At 44.0% G+C, this 17,038-nt stretch overlaps 1 protein-coding gene across 1 annotated transcript in view; it reads left to right on the forward strand.

The window, feature by feature from the left end:
* Nucleotides 1–17,038, forward strand: part of MYOF (myoferlin) — a 148,472-nt gene that overhangs the window by 10,307 nt on the left and 121,127 nt on the right. The window contains exons 2-3 of the mRNA XM_081823080.1: nt 10,788–10,843; nt 13,053–13,144. Of these exons, the coding sequence (XP_081679206.1) occupies nt 10,788–10,843; nt 13,053–13,144 (148 nt within the window). The remainder of the gene's footprint in view (nt 1–10,787; nt 10,844–13,052; nt 13,145–17,038) is intronic.

Genomic DNA, 17,038 nt, shown 5'->3' on the forward strand with positions numbered 1-17,038 from the left:
AAAAAAAAAAAAGATGAAATTGACAGGCAGAAACTTCTGGGAGTTTCCTGGAAGTCAGTCAATTCAGGGGTCAAGGGGTTTCACCGGTGACAGTCAGGTTCTCACAGGCCAGAGGGACCAGATGGAACCAGGGCCCTCTGCCCACAAACTACAAAACTGATCTTGAATACCTAAGACTTCAGAGTTTCCACAGGCTGTTTGGAATCCACTAAGCTGCACCACAAAGGAAGCTGGAAGGAAGGGGAGCCCCAGCCTACCTCTGACCATGATAGTAGGGCTTTGGTCTTATTAATGGCAAGAAACTTCTCTGCATCTCAGTCTTCCCAGCTGTAAAGTGGGTATAAGACCTACTTTTGAAGGTTGTAAAAGTCAAATGAGATGATGTATTTAAGGTACTTGGACTAAAAATAGGTGTTTACTGGGGGCATCTGGCTGGCTTAGTTAGAAAAGCATGCGACTCCTGATCTTGAGGTTGTGAGTTTGAGCCCCACGTTGGGTGTAGAGATTATGAAAAATAAATAAATAAACCTAAAAAAATAGATGTTTACTCTGACCTGACCTCTTGAAGTTTTTCTCTCTTTGCATGTGGCAAAGTGAAAAATTAGTGGTCTAGGTTAGGGACTAAGGAAGTAAGAAGTTTGCAAATCAAACGAGAACAGCTGATGCCAGACTTTTATGCTCTCCTCTCCCAAGGTGAAGCTACGAATCTAGAAAACAGGTCTAGGTTGGGTGCATCTTTTGTCAAAACAACTAGTCCATGTGGTGATACTAAAGCAGAGATTTACTCGTTTTTATTTACTTCATTCGGCAGTCACTTATTTGTGTGCTCGACTATTTGGATCAGAGCTGTCTCCTGAAATGTTCTAGGATGGGGGGGATGTTTGAGATCTGCCCTGTTCGCGATGGTAGCCATGAGCCACGTGTGGCTGCTGATCACTGAAATGTGGCCAGTGTCACTTGAGGAACTGAATTTTTAATATTTTCTAGTTTTCATTGATTTAGATGTACACAGCCGCGTGCGGTTATTATACAGCACAGACAGCGGGAGGACAGCCACCACGGTGAGGAGTGCAGGTCTTCCTCTCACTCACTGCTGCCCAGCGTCTCCGTACCTCAGTTGTCCCATCTACAAAATGGGCAGGGTAACAGTCCCCACCTCAGAGTGTAGTTGTGAGGATCAGCATGAGTAAAAGGAAAGCACATACATAGAAAATGCTGTAAGCGTTCATTGCTGCTTAGGTCTTCGGGAGATTCTGGCTTGGGGCAGGGGCGGTGGGGGGGGCTGAGTACCAACCACTTGCTGGACCACCACCACCATTTATGAAACCCTGATGCTATGCCCCTACCTGTGCCTATTGTCTTATTTAATCCTCATGGGCATTTTGAAGGAGTAGGTCTTACGTCATCTTCATTTTACACATGGAGAAACAGAGGCAGGAACCAGTCAGGATTCAGCTCAGGACTGTCTGATTCCATAGTCTCCCGTGTGCATTCCCCAAGGTCAGCATGGCTAAAGAGGTAACACGCAACCTCTGCCTAAAACAACCAAGTCGAATTACGAACGCTCTCTTTTCACTGAGTGGATTGAGTGGCTCAGTGTGTGGGGATCATTTGGACCCAGGCTGAGAGAGGAAGAACATGTACCAAGAACACAAGAACTTAAAAAAAAGAAGAAAAACAAAATGCAGCCTTCCAGGGGTGAGTTCCCACAGGGTAATGAAAGTCTTTATGACTTGCTGTGACTCAGAAGCTCAGAGCTATCATAGCTTAGCGGTGAATCATTCCTCTGATAATTGAGTCCGAGCCATTTTATTAGTGGAGACTAAAACTCTAACGTATTGCATGAAAACTATTAAAAATCTAATATTTGAGTGGCAGGGGGAGTCTCCATTACCTCACCCCCGATCCCAATAGCACAACTTACAAATTAAAAAATATATATATATTTCCCTTATCTCTCTTTCATGATTAAAAAATAAACAATTTTCTTTTTGCTTACCTCTCCTCATGGTCGGAATCACTGCCTGGACGGTCCTGTCTCCCTCCCTTCTCTCATTCGCGGTCGTGTCTCCCTACTGCTTCTCTCAAACATAAATTCATTCAACAAATATTGATCCAGAGTGGACTCTGTCAGGCTCTGCACTCAGCACTGCAGGTCTGTTCAGGAACTAGCCAGACTTGCCCCTGCCCGCATGCAGCTCGCGGTCCAGCTGTAAACCCAGTGAGAGGTCAGTGAATTCAGAGTTCAGCGAGTTTAAACTCCTGGAAAGTTTGAACTTTTTTTTTGGTATTTCATTATTTGCAGATTATATTGATGGTGAGAGCTAGTAAGCGCACCAGGTGCTTCATGTATATTTATTCACTTAATTCTCACCAAAAAATGAAGTCCCTCTTTTTATGGGTTTGGGGAGGGTGGGTTACCTTGGTCAACATCCCGCCGCAGGGTCCAGGCAGAGCTGGGACACACCCACCCACCGCTGAGACTGTGACTCCCCCGTGTGGGGGCCTGGGTCTCGGCCACGTGTACTTTCGGCCCACCTAGGGTAATGCACACAGACAGACTCAGGACTCAGACCCCCATGGCTGAAATCCAGGCTCTCTGTCCTTCCCATTGTATTTCCTTGGGCAAATCCAGCCCTGGGGACATCTAGCCAGAGCCGTGCCAAGGCCTGGGGCATTGGTACCTGTGGGCCTGACACCTTTGGCCTCAGAGGCCTCGTCTGGGGCTCCAAATGCGCTCTGGTTTGTCCCAGTGCACTGGACACGTTAGGATGCCTTCCCCTGTGTGACACGGCTTGAGGAAGGGGCCTCCCTCCAGGGCACTAACAGTATGAAAAGCCCTTTCCTGGGCTTGATCACATCTGTCCTTCACAAGTCTGGCTGGGGTCCAGGGCAAGGATTGTTTATACTCATTTATCAGATGAGGAAATAGAGCTTCAGAGAGGTCAGGAGCGGCCAAAGCTGGGCAGCCAGGATGAGTCGAGGAGAGACTAGAACCCCAGTGCTGAGATGAAGATCCGTGCACTTTCCCCCTGATACGTGCGTGTCTGGCTTTCTCTGTGCTTGGCATCTCTCCTCTTTAAGTCTACTTCCGTCCCCATCCCGGACACTCCCGGTTCCCAGTTCTGCCTCATACCTGAGGCAACTGAGCAGCCGAGCTTGCTAAAGAGCCCCGAGGTCAAAGCCATCCCCAGTATAGGCAGGAGAAGTGGGGACAGTGGATTAAACTGCTGGTGATGGCAAAAATCCCAGGGCATTTCTGTTTATCAGAGCTATCAGTGACTATTTCAGAAACGTACAGAACAGCCTTGCTTTGTATCATAGTTGCCATTTAGCCAAAAACGCCTTCCCCAGAACCCGTTTGACAACATACCTGGAGCAGTTGGCCCGCCAGGGTTGGAAAGCGAGGAGTCAGAGATCCACCTTTAGCCAGGCAGAACCGGACGGGCCACCTGTCTCTGTGCTGCCCCCAGGTCCCTCTAAGTGCTGAGGGTGGAGGAGTCTCCTGCTGGCCCTGCCCTGGCCTTCACGGCCCTCTGGATCCTGTGGGGATTCTCCAAGATGCTGGTGGCTGCCAGGCTGACTGCCGGGAAGAAGCAGCCCTGCCCAGAAGCCAGCAGCTCCCCCGCGGGCCACACAGCCAGGGGAGAGAACGGCTCCAGCAGGGCAGAGCCTAGCGTCACTGGGCTCTTGCTCTGGGGACTGGGCCCTGCCCTCCGGGGAGGCTCCACAGCCTGGGAAAGCCCCTGGGGTGCACAAGGGGTGCTGAGCAGGTGTCATAGTAAAAATAATAGCTCCTGTTCACTCAGTGCTGGGCCCTGTGCCGAGCACTCTGTATTCATGTTCTCACTGAATTGTTAAAGCAACCCCAGTAAAAAAACTTCCATGAGCTTATGAAGTTCAATTCACTCAAATCATGGGGAAATTACTTGAGGGGAATAACGATATTAGTAAAATACAGTCCCAGCCTTCAAGGAGTCAGTCTGGCTGGTCTTAATCCTCCGACTCAGGCAACTGTTCTGTGTCTCTGCCTGCCAGAGTCTGAATCCCGGCTCCTCCACTTACTAGCTGTGTGACCTCTGATAAATTGCTTCGCCTCTCTGTGTTTTGGTTTCTCCTTGTGTAATCGGGGGTGATCATAATAGAATTTACCTTTTAGGGTAGTTGCGAAGATTAATGAGACACTCCATGGAAAGCACTGGGAACGGTGACTAGTTCAGAGCATTTAATAACTGTTAGCCCTGCGTGGATAACTTCAGGGATTCTGTGATATTCCAGGCCAAATAGTAGTGACTTTATATATGTCTGTGACTATTTCTGAAGACAAAGGGGCCATAACCCAGGACCCGGAGAAGATGAAGAAGTATTTCTCAATGGGAGGTCAAGTTTAGATGCATGGCTGGACCTAGAGATCTTGTTGATCTACTTTGCCTACCAAAGAGCTAAGTTACTTAGGGGAGCTTTGTAAAGGGGACCCCCCACTTCTCCTGGGGCCATGTCAGCAATCTAGGCCAGTGAGGACTTGGGGGTCCTTCATAAGGCACATATTCCACTAGACCTGGAGGAAGACTTAGAGATCATCTAGTCTAAATTCCCCAGGGTACACAAGAGGGACTCTGAGTTCAGTGGTTGAGCCTTTGTCTGAAATAACAGCTCAAAGAATCGGAGAGTTCACTGATTTGAAAGTCCAGTCGGAAGAGCTGGGCCAACCCTGTGATTTTCCCTGCAGCAGTGTGAGGATCAGTGAGGTGGGGTGTCTTTGGAAGTATTGAAAAAGTGTTACCATTGTAGATGCTATTACTTCCATGAGCACCTGGCGTTGCTTATTGTATTAGGGTTCTCCAGAAAAATGGAACCCATAGGGTGTATGTGTGTGTGCGTGTGTGTGTGTGTGTTGAGACAGACAGATTGAAAGACTTATTTTAAGAAATTGGCTCATGTGATTATAAGGGCTGGCAAGTCTGAAATTTGTGGGGCAGGCCAGCAGGCTGGAAACTTGGGCAGGATTTCTATGTCACGGTCTTGAGGCAGAATTCCATCTCCCCTAGGAAACCTCAGTTTTTGATGGTTCGGATGAGACACATCCACATGACAGAGCATAATCTCTTTTATTTAAAGACAATTGATTGCAAATGTTAATCACATCTATAAAATACCTTCACAGCAACATCTGGACTCAAGTTTGACCAGACAGGGGGCACATAGCCTTGCCAAGTGACACATAAAATGAGCCACCACATGGGCCCTCTCAGCACGGAGGTGGCCAGTCCAGTCCTAGGAGGTCTGGTGATCTCTGGAGCCTTGTCCCTAAGGGTCCAGCACACTGTGTGATAGGCGAACAGCAAAGGAAATGGCTCTGTGCGAGAGGGCGCGGTGCCTTGGCAAGGAATGTTTGTTCACTTCTCTGGAAACTTCATGCAGAGGTTGGCATGCAGGTTAATTACTGCGGTGGTGACCTTCAGTGAACAGAGAGAGAAGCAGGCAGGCTTGACTTGTCAAAAAAACAGGAAATGTCCCAAAGAATGCCTTGAGTCATGGTCCGGAGTGTACTTTGCATTTGAGTCAGTTGTTCTGTTCTGGGTTGAAAGCATTTAATTCCTGTCCATAGGAAGAAACAGTCATCTTAATAAAATTAGAGATGAGAGCAGGGGGAGGTAGGTGATGTGCAGAAAGGGAAAAGAGCTTCCCGTGACTTCATCTGATGTTTAGCACCTGCAATTTAGACCTTTAAAAAAAAAAAAAAGTGGTGGAATTTTTGGAATAGTTGAATAATACAAATATGTGACTGGCTGCTGCTAAGAAAGAAATTTATTTCCTTTTGTTTTTTGGCTGACATATTTATGTGGGAATAGACTTTCAATAGCATATAATGTACACACATTTTGATAAAAATGAGAGCCTCCTTTTTAGAAGGGGCTGAGCTGGGTTTCTCCAGAAGGGGAGGAGCTAATGTTAGCAATGTAATCTTTACTTACTAGGGAGCTAGGAGGCACAGCGGTTGAACACATGGGCTGTAGAATCAGACTGGTTCTGAGTTAGAGTGTTTCTGCCTGGCTCTGTGATCTTGGGCAAATTACCTAACCATCCTGGGCTCGTTTTGCTCATCTGCAGATTGGGGATAAGTTACCTCTTGGGCTTGCTGGCAAGGTTCAATGAAATGACATATGTGCAGGGTTTAGCACAGGCCTGGCTGAGAGAGAAGGTACCCCCTAGAAGGTAGCCCCCTTGGCACCAGTGCAAGTGCGGGGGGATGGGAGGCAGCCACAGTTTCCACTGGAACAGTCCCACCTGGTCTGCGGTCACCTGGCACTTGCAGGCATTCGGCCGGTTCCCTTTGTTCTCAATACACAATGGAATCATGTGCTCAGGAACACGTATGAGAAGTTAATGCACAACTTGGCTTTCCTTGGGGGATTATGAACCTCTTGAAGTTACAAAGCCCAATGTCTAACACCCTCTTTACTAAATGGCTTGTATCAGCCAAATGAAGCTTGGCTTAGCTTGGCAGTCACGGCTTCACAGGGTGACCATAACCTTCCCACACAGCCTGGTTGCCTCTGCTCGTTTCCACGTCCCGTTGGTTCCAGCCACTTGGGCTGTGTTATGTCCCCAGACATGACCTGTGCTCTCTCCCCTGTGGCTGACCCACCCACCCCATTGCCCCCACCTGGAGTGACCTTTTCATCCCAGCTCCACGTTTTCAACTCATCCTTGTCTTTCAATCCGCATCTTGGCCTCTGCTTCCTCTGTGAGACCTTATCTGGTGCCCCCAGCTTGAAGTCATCTCCCCTTTTCAGGTGTATCCCCTCTGATGGCAGCTGCAGCCTTTTCCTGTATCAGTCCCCTGTGGCCACATCTCCCTCCTTGGTGGAGCACCCGAGGGCAGGAAGTGTATCTTGGGTATCTTTGTATCCCCCACAGTATCCAGCTCAGTGCCTGGCCAGTGATATTTCAAATATATGTATTAGATAGAAGAATGAGAAAACTCACTAATGTTTGTGGAAGAACTCACTTAGTGGACCATTTGCATGGGCTGAGCTATGAGGTCCCTTTGCCTGACCGGGGCAGGCATTATTTCCATTATCCCCCTCTCTGACAGGAGGAAGCTCCAACATGAGAATGAAGTAGGCAAGAACATGGTGGGTTTTTGCTGTTTGCTGAAAACATGTGTCAAGATACCTTTGGCTCTTCTATTCAATAGCCCGTGAACTCCATATGTGGAATGTTTGGAGACCAAGAACTATCTTGTACTCTTCTGTTTCCCCAGTTCCCAGCACATAGTAGGCGCTTAATAAATGCTTGAAGATGAATGAATGAACAAGTGACGCTCCCTTTTTCACACCCCTCAACTGCTGACTCTGGAACAGTCCTGCCCCTACTGGGGGAAGGGGCAGGGGGATCCGTAGTAGTGGCTCACCACCAAGACCCCTGTGCAACATTTCATATAAGTGCCGATTCCCAGGTCAGTAACCAGGCTTGGGATTCAACTCAAGTGAGCAAATACTGGCTATTTCCACAGCCTCTCTGGAGCCCTTGTCCCTGTCTTAGCTCCCTGCCTGGAATCTTGGGGACTTGGAGACCGAAATTTTGCTTCAGTACCATCCTTCAGGGACCCAAGTCCTGCCTCAAGCCCCTGTGCCCAATTCCTGTAAAATACTTGCTGCTTTCTCCTTGCTTTACTTACTTGCTGTGACCTCTTGCAATTTCCCATCTTTTCTCTCGAAGGTCTGCTGTGGTCCCAGGGTGCAGATTCACTCTTTCCTGACTCAGTTCTCCAACCACCCAGCCCTGGTTGTGGCAGCAAGGGTGGTGGTGAGCTGAAGGGAAAGGAATGGTACCATTTCATGCTTGTACAAGGCAAGAATTCCTAACTTTTGTGAAGGCCACAAACTCATTTGAGAATCTGATGAGATCAATAAACCATCTTCCCAGAAAAACTTACAGATGTCACATTGTGTGTTGGAGCAAATAGCCTTAGAGAGTCTCAGGATACTCTCAAACCTGACCTTGGACATTCCTGTGGCCATTGCTCAGGATGCCAGGCCCATCACACATCTTATGTTTATGCGTTTTCTTTATCCAGTGCTTCTGACAGCTTCCAGTGAGGCACTGTGGTGCGGTGGTGGACACCACTCGGGGTTTGGAGCCAAGGAGACAAAGGTTCAGATTCTGGTTCTCTCTCTCTCTCTCTTTTTTTTTTTGTTAGCTGTGTGACCTTAGGCAAGTTAACCAGCTTCTCTCAATGCTTTGTCTGTAAAATGGGGATGAGAATGTTAACGTTGCAAGGTTGCTGTAAGGATTTAGAGACGCTGCAGTAGAATGCACATCCGGGCGCTTGTAGATGGTTGTTTAGAGGGAGCTGCTACCATTGTGGAAAGAAGCCATCTGTCCAGCTCTGTCAGTTTAAACTTCTCTTGGCTCCTCTTTCTCTCAAGAGTACTTGCTTATACTGTAACCACAGAGGAAAATTGAGAGGTTTCCATCAGATGGCAGGAGGGGTGAGTGGGGCCAAATGGCAGTGTGGGAGGGGACAGTTCAGCTTCTCGGGGGTATTGGAATCAGATCCGTGGAGGGGCTCTGTAGGCCACCTAGAAAGACCACAGTTAGAACTGATCGGTGCAGGTCCAGGCATGAGCCGATGAGCAGAGTCATGCTGAAGTCTAGAAAGGGAAGCCAGCTGGGCTCTGGGAGCCACTCAAGTGGAAAAGTTAATGCTTAGCAGAGTGAGGGTGGTGATTCATGGCTTTACTATGCTGAGGTCTTGGAAGAATGAGGTGGTTAGTCCCACAGCTGGCGTGTGCTGGGAGCCTTAGCTATATGACATTCCACTGAACAAAACCCACTACCTTCTCCGTTGCACTGCAGTAGAGGGGAACTGGGGACAGTTCCAAGTGTGGCCACCAAAGAGAGGCTGCCTGGTGGGTTTAAAAGCTATCCCTGCCACTTACTAACTTGGTCACTTTGAGTATGTCACTTCTCAGTTTCCTTAGCTCCAAAAGGGGGGATGAAAATTATACATATCTCCTAGGGTTTTTAAAGAGATTAGATATTGTAAGATCATAGAAAATATATACGTTGGTCTCCCCCCCCTCCCCCCCCCCATTTCCTGGCACTGAGCTAAAACCCTTATAAATTCCTAGGTGATAGCAGTAGGAGCATCTTTTGTTCTAATGAGGTGACTCTGGGTGGGCTCCTGGATGGTTCCTGGATGGAGACTGGTCACCAGGAAGACCAAGCCATGATGAGAAGCTTGGAATTTCGGTCCCACTCACACTCCTCTAGACTGGAGAAAGGGGCTGGAAGTAGAGTTAATAATTGATCTTGCCTGTGTGAGGAAGCCTCCATAAAAATCCCAAAAGAATGGGGTTTTGAGAGCTTCCAGATGGGTGAACACATCCATGTACCAGGAGGTTGAGGCATTCTAACTCCATGGGGACAGAAGCTCCTGTGCCCAGGACCCTCCCAGACCTTACCTTACATATCTCTTCATCTGGCAGTTCATCTGTACCCTCCATCACCTCCTTTAATAAACTGGTAAATATAAATAACTGTTTTCCTGAGTTCTATGAGCCGCTCTGGCAACTTCATTGAGCCCGATGAGGGAGTTGTGGGAACCTCAGATTTATAGCCTGCTAGGTCAGAAGCTCCTGGACTTGCTATTGTCATCTGAACCCTTAACCTGTGGGATCTGATGCTGTCTTCAGGTAGATAGTGTCAGCATTGAGTTAAATTGTAAAACACCCACCTGGAGTCACAGAAAATTGCTCAGTGGGAGAGTCCCCACCGTACTTCTGGTGTCACAAGAGTTGTGAATGTTCTTTGTGATGGTAAAGGAGACACACAGAAGGAAAACTGTTTTGTTTTGGTTTTTTCCCCTGAAAACAGATGAGCTCATGCTTACAAAGCATTTTGTACTCAAACACTAGCTTTTATTTTGGTAAGTAGATTATTTTGGCAACAGATGCCCCTGCTCTTTGGACTTCTCTAAGGAAACTTTAAGTACTAGCTGGATTAGCATTTATTATTATTATTAACATTTATTCATCCAGGAAGGGGACATAACATTTATTCATCATAAATAAAATAAATAACATAAATAACATTTATTCATCCAGTCTCAGATACAGAGAAAGAAAACCTGTATCTTCAGGAAAGGTGAGCCATGAGTAAGGGAGACCCTACATTCTCTGCAGGTCCTAGAAAGTGTTCGTCTACTAATTACCTTGTGCCAAGGCCTCTGATAGGGAGTCCAGCTCAGTCTTAAAGCTGTGGGGTGTTACCACATGCAGAGATGGCATGGGCTTCAGAGTGGAAACTGCAGGTTATATAGGACCCAGTGCCAAGTATTAGCTCAGAAGAATTAGCTAAGCATTTCTTAGCTCCTTTGAATTTCAGTAGCCGCGTCTCTAAAATGGCAACACCTGCTCGTCAAAGGTTAGCTTTGTTGCCTTCTTTCTGCAACAAGCTGGAGACACAGAGGCCCTGGGTAACTAACCTTGGTCTGTGGGAGCTAGTGAGGGAGAGACAGGGGATCACAACATTGCCCATGATTTTGAGTCCCTCATTCCCTAACATCTTGTAGATCTGGGCATGGGAGAAGCATTTAGGCCAAAAAAAAAAAGCCATTCAGTTTGGAAAACTTTGACCCAGGTAACCCCGACTCTAGGCAAATGAGTGGGAAAATGTGGGCACACAGTTGGCCCTCAGGGGAACACTCATTGAATGAGTGAATGTTCATGTTCTGGGAATATTTTTAATTAATTGATATCTCTTATTTTTATTTGCAGATGAGAAAAAGAAAACAAAGAAAGTTGACAATGAACTCAACCCATTCTGGAATGAGGTAACTTCATTTTTTTTTTTAACATTGTTTCAATGGATAAGTTATATCTGATTGTCCTATCTTCGGTCAAGGGTTAGCTTTTCCCTTTGGAAGAAGAATCTCTGCATTGTACCCCCACCCTGCCATCTCCCTTTGTGGCCATGGAGACAGCAGAACCATTCAAGGAGGCGTGCCACGATGACGTCTCCTTATAGTAGTGCAGTGAGCGAAGCCAGGGCAGGGAGTGTGAGGGCTGGGTTCTAACCTGGAGCAGCCTTGAGCTTGCTGAGTGACGGTGGTCCAGTTATGTTGCATGTCGGGGGTGCATATGTAGGGCAAGGGGTGGGATTAGATCATCTCCGGAGTCCCAGAGAGAAAGCTCCATATTTAAAAACCTATCTGCATGTGACTAATCAAGAGCCACATTTATTGCTTTTTCTGTTTTGATAAAGTAATACATCCTTAATGTAGACATTTTGAAAGCTTCAGATCAACATAAAAAAATTGACCTTTGCACCCACCCACTATCCAGAACCAACTACTGTTAACATCTGGGATATATCAATAAATGTTTATTGAATAGATATATTTAATAAAATATGATGTCTTGAAATTAGCAAAGTAGCACCATATAGCACATATGGCTTTCTATCCTATTTTTTCTTACTATTAGATCCTGAGCGTATACTATATCATTCCATTCAGAAGTATTTTTCAACTATGCAATATTCTGTAGAAGGGATATAATGTCATTTATTTACTTCCCCCACTGTTGACTTTATATACATTTTATAAACAGTTCAATGTTGAATATATTTATAGGTATGTGAAAATTTTAATTCTTTCCCCTGAGTAGATTTTCCTATGCTGACTAATTCTTTAAAAGATGATCATTTGTCCCATTGTTTTTTTCCAAAAGCCAATGAAACCTTCCTGGATAAGCACAGTGATAAATGTCTTTGTTATTTTCACTGAGCCACCAGGCTGTGAAGACTTCCCCTCCACCAACTGCAGATTTCTCCCCACCCCCACGACTAGTTTCAATGTCTCTGTAAGATAAAGACTTTATCTTTTCATTGAATGAGGTAAAGACAAAATACCTTTCTAATGCCTTTCTGGGAAGAAGAAAATTGAGAGGCAATTCTACCTCTTTGCAATTTCACTGGAACCCAGAACACAGCCCGATGGACTGCCAGCTCCATGAAAGCAAGAGGCCAGTCTGGTTGGGCCCCATGGGTACTATGGATCCTAGCACTTTGTACAGAGCTCCAAGAATAAAACAAATTGAAAAAAAAACATATGTATACATTTAATGCTTCAGGTTTTGAGTAGTCCTAACATGCTTCTTTATATTTGGTCAATCCATGTGGCCAATGGCAGAGAGATATATGGTCACGTGAGCAGACATGTCCTCTGCAGGGCATCACCCATCTCACCCTTTTGTTTCCAACGTGTATTTTTTTAAATTGCAAATGTATTTATCAAGTAAACTCCCCAATTGTAGTTTTGTAACTGAAATCTAACCCAAATGAAATGCCAACCCCAGACTCACTGGGGTTAGCATTCTAGAATGAGGTTTGACACATTCTCCATCTACTCCAAACCCGTTACAAGGAGAATCAAATCATCAGTAGATGCTGCTTTATTTAATTCATATATTATATAATGGATCAAAGACATCACTGGTGTTACGTTGATTTTTTTTATGTTTGCCATTAGACAGCAGTTTATTGCATGAAGATGAAAGTCTCGTCTGACTACAAACTGATCATGGTGGACTTAAAATATTTTAAGAGCTGATGCATTTTAGAAAATTTTTTTTAGATTATTCATCTCTTTGGTAAAAATAATATGATTGGGAAGAGCAAGTAATTTAAAAACAACCAGTGAAGAAAGCATTCATTTTATTTTGTTCTTCTAACCCATTGTGGTGGGCACTAAGTAAATTCTCTATGACATGGGTTTGGTGACTTGTCCATAGTCACAGAGCCTAGAAAATGGGAAGCCAGAAATCACCCCCAGGTCTTCTGAGGCTAAGTCTGGTTTGCCTTCCCATAGCCCTCAGTAGCCTTCAGGTTTGGAATTTGATCACTTCTATCTAACTATAGAATTGAGTAAGTCAAAAGATTGTCAGCAGTGAAGATAATGACCTGATGTTAGTATTGGTACATCTTATTATACTCCCTGATCCTGTTAACAACTTTTTTTTTTATAACCTTTCTGTGGACAGATTTTGGAGTTTGACTTGAGGGGTATACCACTGGACTTTTCATCTTCCCTTACAATTGTTGTGAAAGATTTTGAGACAATTGGACAAAATAAGTAAGTTGATTTCAACTATTTTTCTCATTTTACATATTATCTTACTATTGTTTATTTTGTTGAAGGAACATATTGTTAATAACATTTTTGTAATATTTTCAATATAATTGTGCATCAATTCCATCTCTCACCCCCCCCCCCACCACAACCTTCTGAGCCAATGTCAGATGTGGTTAATTTCTCACAGTGCCTTTTCCCAAACTTCTGTACAGTAGTCCCCTCTTACCTGCGGTTTCAGTTACTCATGGTTAACTGAGGTCCGGAAGCAGATGATCCTCCTTCTGAAATATTATCAGAAGGTCAGTAGTAGCCCAACACTGCGTCACAATGCTTACGTCATTTTTTCACCTTACTTCATCTCATCACATAGGCATTTTGTCATCTCACATCATCACAAGAAGGATGAGTTACAATAAGGTATTTTGAGAGGGAGAGAAACCATATTCACATAACTTATTACAGTATATTGTTATAATTATTCTATTTTATTATTAGTTATTGTTGTTAATCTCTTACTATGTCTAATTTATAAAATAAACTTTATCATAGGTATGTATGTATGTATGTATGGGAAAAAGCATAGTATATATAGGGTTTGGAACTATCTGTGGTTTTAGGCATCCACTAGGGGTTTTGGCACATATCCCTATGGAGAAAGGGTGGGGGGCTACTGTGTTCCTAAGAGTCTGCAAACACTAATCCACCATTAGTGTATACAATTTGGCACTTCCTGTGAATGCTATCTAACATTCCTGAAACATCTTTGTTAACTGCATATAGTCACTTCCTACCTCTGGTGGTTTATCTGAACTGTAGCTATATTAGATAGAAGCAAAATCATTTCTTCTTCTGATTATGTGTGACCATACTCATCTCATTCAAGTTCTACTTGCAGCCCCACTTCCATTTTAACATCTTATGGGCCTTTTAAACTCAACAGATGTAAGCCACATCCCTGTTACCCCTACCAGTTTCAAATGGGGAAGGGTCATTATGGTGCCCATGGTGGCATTGAGGGTTGTCCCCTGAGTAAAGCTGGGGAGCATCTGAAACAGGTCTCTGTGGGACAGAATGACCCCAGTAAATTCACCCCAGTCCTTGATTTGGACTTTGGCCTTATAGCCTCAGAAACCAGTCTTAGGTTACCAATTCAAACTAACCAAGCTTACAAGAAACTAATGCTTAAAACCAGGTTACTTATTTGTTCATTTCCAGGGGAAATAAATGCCTGGTGGGAGGGCATCCTGATCAATGAATTCTCCATTGTGTCATACTGCATGGAAAGCCAAATTACTGTATATCCTTGATTATAAGATGTCATTGACCATAAGATGTATTATTCAATTAATAACAGGTTTGGGGGTTACAAAGAAGCCTCGTATTAAATGCCCATATCCATGTAGGAAGCATCCAAGTTTTTAATAATGTCAGTACATTTAAAAATGTATGTCTTAGCCTTAGGCACATTTGGTAAATCAGAAGGCTGCAATGAGAGGAATAAACTAGAAAGAATTAGTTGAGGTACAGTGACCATATGCCCTGATTTGCTTGGGACAGTCCTGGTTTATTGTCTCAACACAATTACTAATAATACTTCTTTTGCTGTCAACAGTGGCTTGGTTTGGACAGTAAATTAGATGGTCACCCTAGTGACTGGGGTCTTCTACTTAGTGGCGTCAGGCTAAGAGAGCCTGGACAGACATTTACCCCCTAGACAATGCTTTGCTAGGTACTATGCGTGTTCACCTTTGATGAGATCCTTTTTCCCATGTTCCATTGCTGACCAATTACCCTTGTGACTGATGCTTTTTTTTCTTAAGCTATATGAATACACTCTGGTAGGTTCTGATCCCACTATATTGGACTGAAAATCATTGTAGCTTTAAAGGTTATGTGGGGTATCTCAGCTTTGAACCAATGATATTATTATCTGTCCCCACCCAATTCCCAGAGGGCAGTTTTATCTCCCAAATCACAAAATTTTGGGGAAGTGTGTGGTCAAACCTCACTGTAGCCTCTAATATGTTACTAATAATAGTCCCTTTCTGAGGATAGTCCAAGATGGTGGAGGAGTAGGAGACCTTAATTTCGTCTGGTCCCAGGAATTCAGCTAGATAGCTATCAAATCATTCTGAACACCTGTGAACTCAACCGGAGACCTAGAAGAATAGCTGCAACTCTACAAATAGAAAAGTGACCACTTTCTGCAAGAATGACAGGACAGAAAAACTCACCTCAAAAAAGAGAATAAGAGGCAGTACTGACTGCCAGGGACCTAATCAGTATGGATATAAGTAAAATGTCAGAACTAGAGTTCAGAATAATGATTATAAAGATATTAGCTAGACTTGAAAAAAGCCTAAAGGACACTAGAGAACATCCCTTTCTGGAGAAATAGAAGAACTTAAATCTAATCAATTCAAAATAAAAAAGGCTATTAATGAGATGCAATAAAAAATGAAGGCTCTAACTGCTAGGATAAGTGAGGCAGAAGAGAGAATTAGTGATATAGAAGACAAAAATGATGGAGAATAAAGAAGCTGAGAAAAAGAGAGATAAACAACTACTGGATCCTCAGGGGAGAATTCGAGAGATAAGTGATAGCATAAAGTGAAACAATATTAGAATAATTGGGATCCTGGAAGAAGAGGAAAGGGGGGGAGGAGAAGGTATATTTGAGCAAATTAAAGTGGAGAACTTCCCTAATCTGGGGAAGGAAACAGGCATTCAAGTCCAGGAAGAACAGAGAACCCTCCTCAAAATCAATAAAAATAGGTCAACACCCCGGCATATAACAGTGAAACTTGCAAATCTCAGGAACAAAGAGAAAATCCTGAAGGCAACTTGGGACAAGGGGTCCGTAACCTACAAGTATAGAAACATTAGACTGGCAGCAGACCTATCCACAGAGACCTGGCAGGCCAGAAAGGACTGACATGATATATTCAGGGTGCTAAATGAGAAAAATATGCAGCTAAGAAGACTTTATCTAGCTAGGATGTCATTCAGAATAGAAGAAGAGATAAAAAGCTTCCAGGACAAACAGAAACTAAAGAACTTTTGATCACAAAACCAGCCCTGCAAGAAATATTAAAAGGGATCTTTTAAGCTAAGAGAGAGCCCAAAAGTAACGTAGACCAGAAAGAAACAGAGACAATACATAGAAACAGTGACTTTACAGGTAATACAGTGGCACTAAATTAATATCTTTCAATAGTTACTCTGAATGTAAATGGGCTAAATTCCCTAATCAAAAGACACAGGGTATCAGATGGGATAAAAAAGCAAGACCCATCGATATGCTGTCTGCAAGAGACTCATTTTAGACCCAAAGACACCTCCAGATTTAAAGTGAGGGGGTGGAAAACCATTTGTCATGCCAGTGGACATCAGAAGAAAGCTGGGGTGGCAATCCTTACATCAGACAAATTAGATTTTAAACCAAAGATTGTAATAAGAGATGAGGAAAGACACTGTATCATAATTATAGTGTCTATCCAACAAGAAGGTCTAACAATTGTAAATATTTATGCCCCTAACATGGGAGCAGCCAATTATATAAACCAATTAATAACCAAATTAAAGAAACACATTGATAATAATACAATAATAGTAGGGGACTTTAACATCCCACTCACTACAATGGACAGATCATCTAAGCAGAAGATCAACAGGGAAACAAGGGCTTTGAATGACACACTGGACCAGATGGACTTCACAGATATATTCAGAGCATTTCATCCTAAAGCAGCAGAATACACATTCTTCTCAAGAGCACATGGAACACTGTCCAGAATTGATCACATACTGGGTCACAAATCAGGTCTCAACCAGTACCAAAAGATTGGGATCATTCCCTGCATATTATCAGACTACAATGTTTTGAAATGAAAC

Source organism: Leptonychotes weddellii, chromosome 6 (genome assembly GCF_054177405.1).
Source record: "Leptonychotes weddellii isolate Sample4059 chromosome 6, ASM5417740v2, whole genome shotgun sequence".
Classification (NCBI taxonomy): Eukaryota; Metazoa; Chordata; class Mammalia; order Carnivora; family Phocidae; genus Leptonychotes; species Leptonychotes weddellii.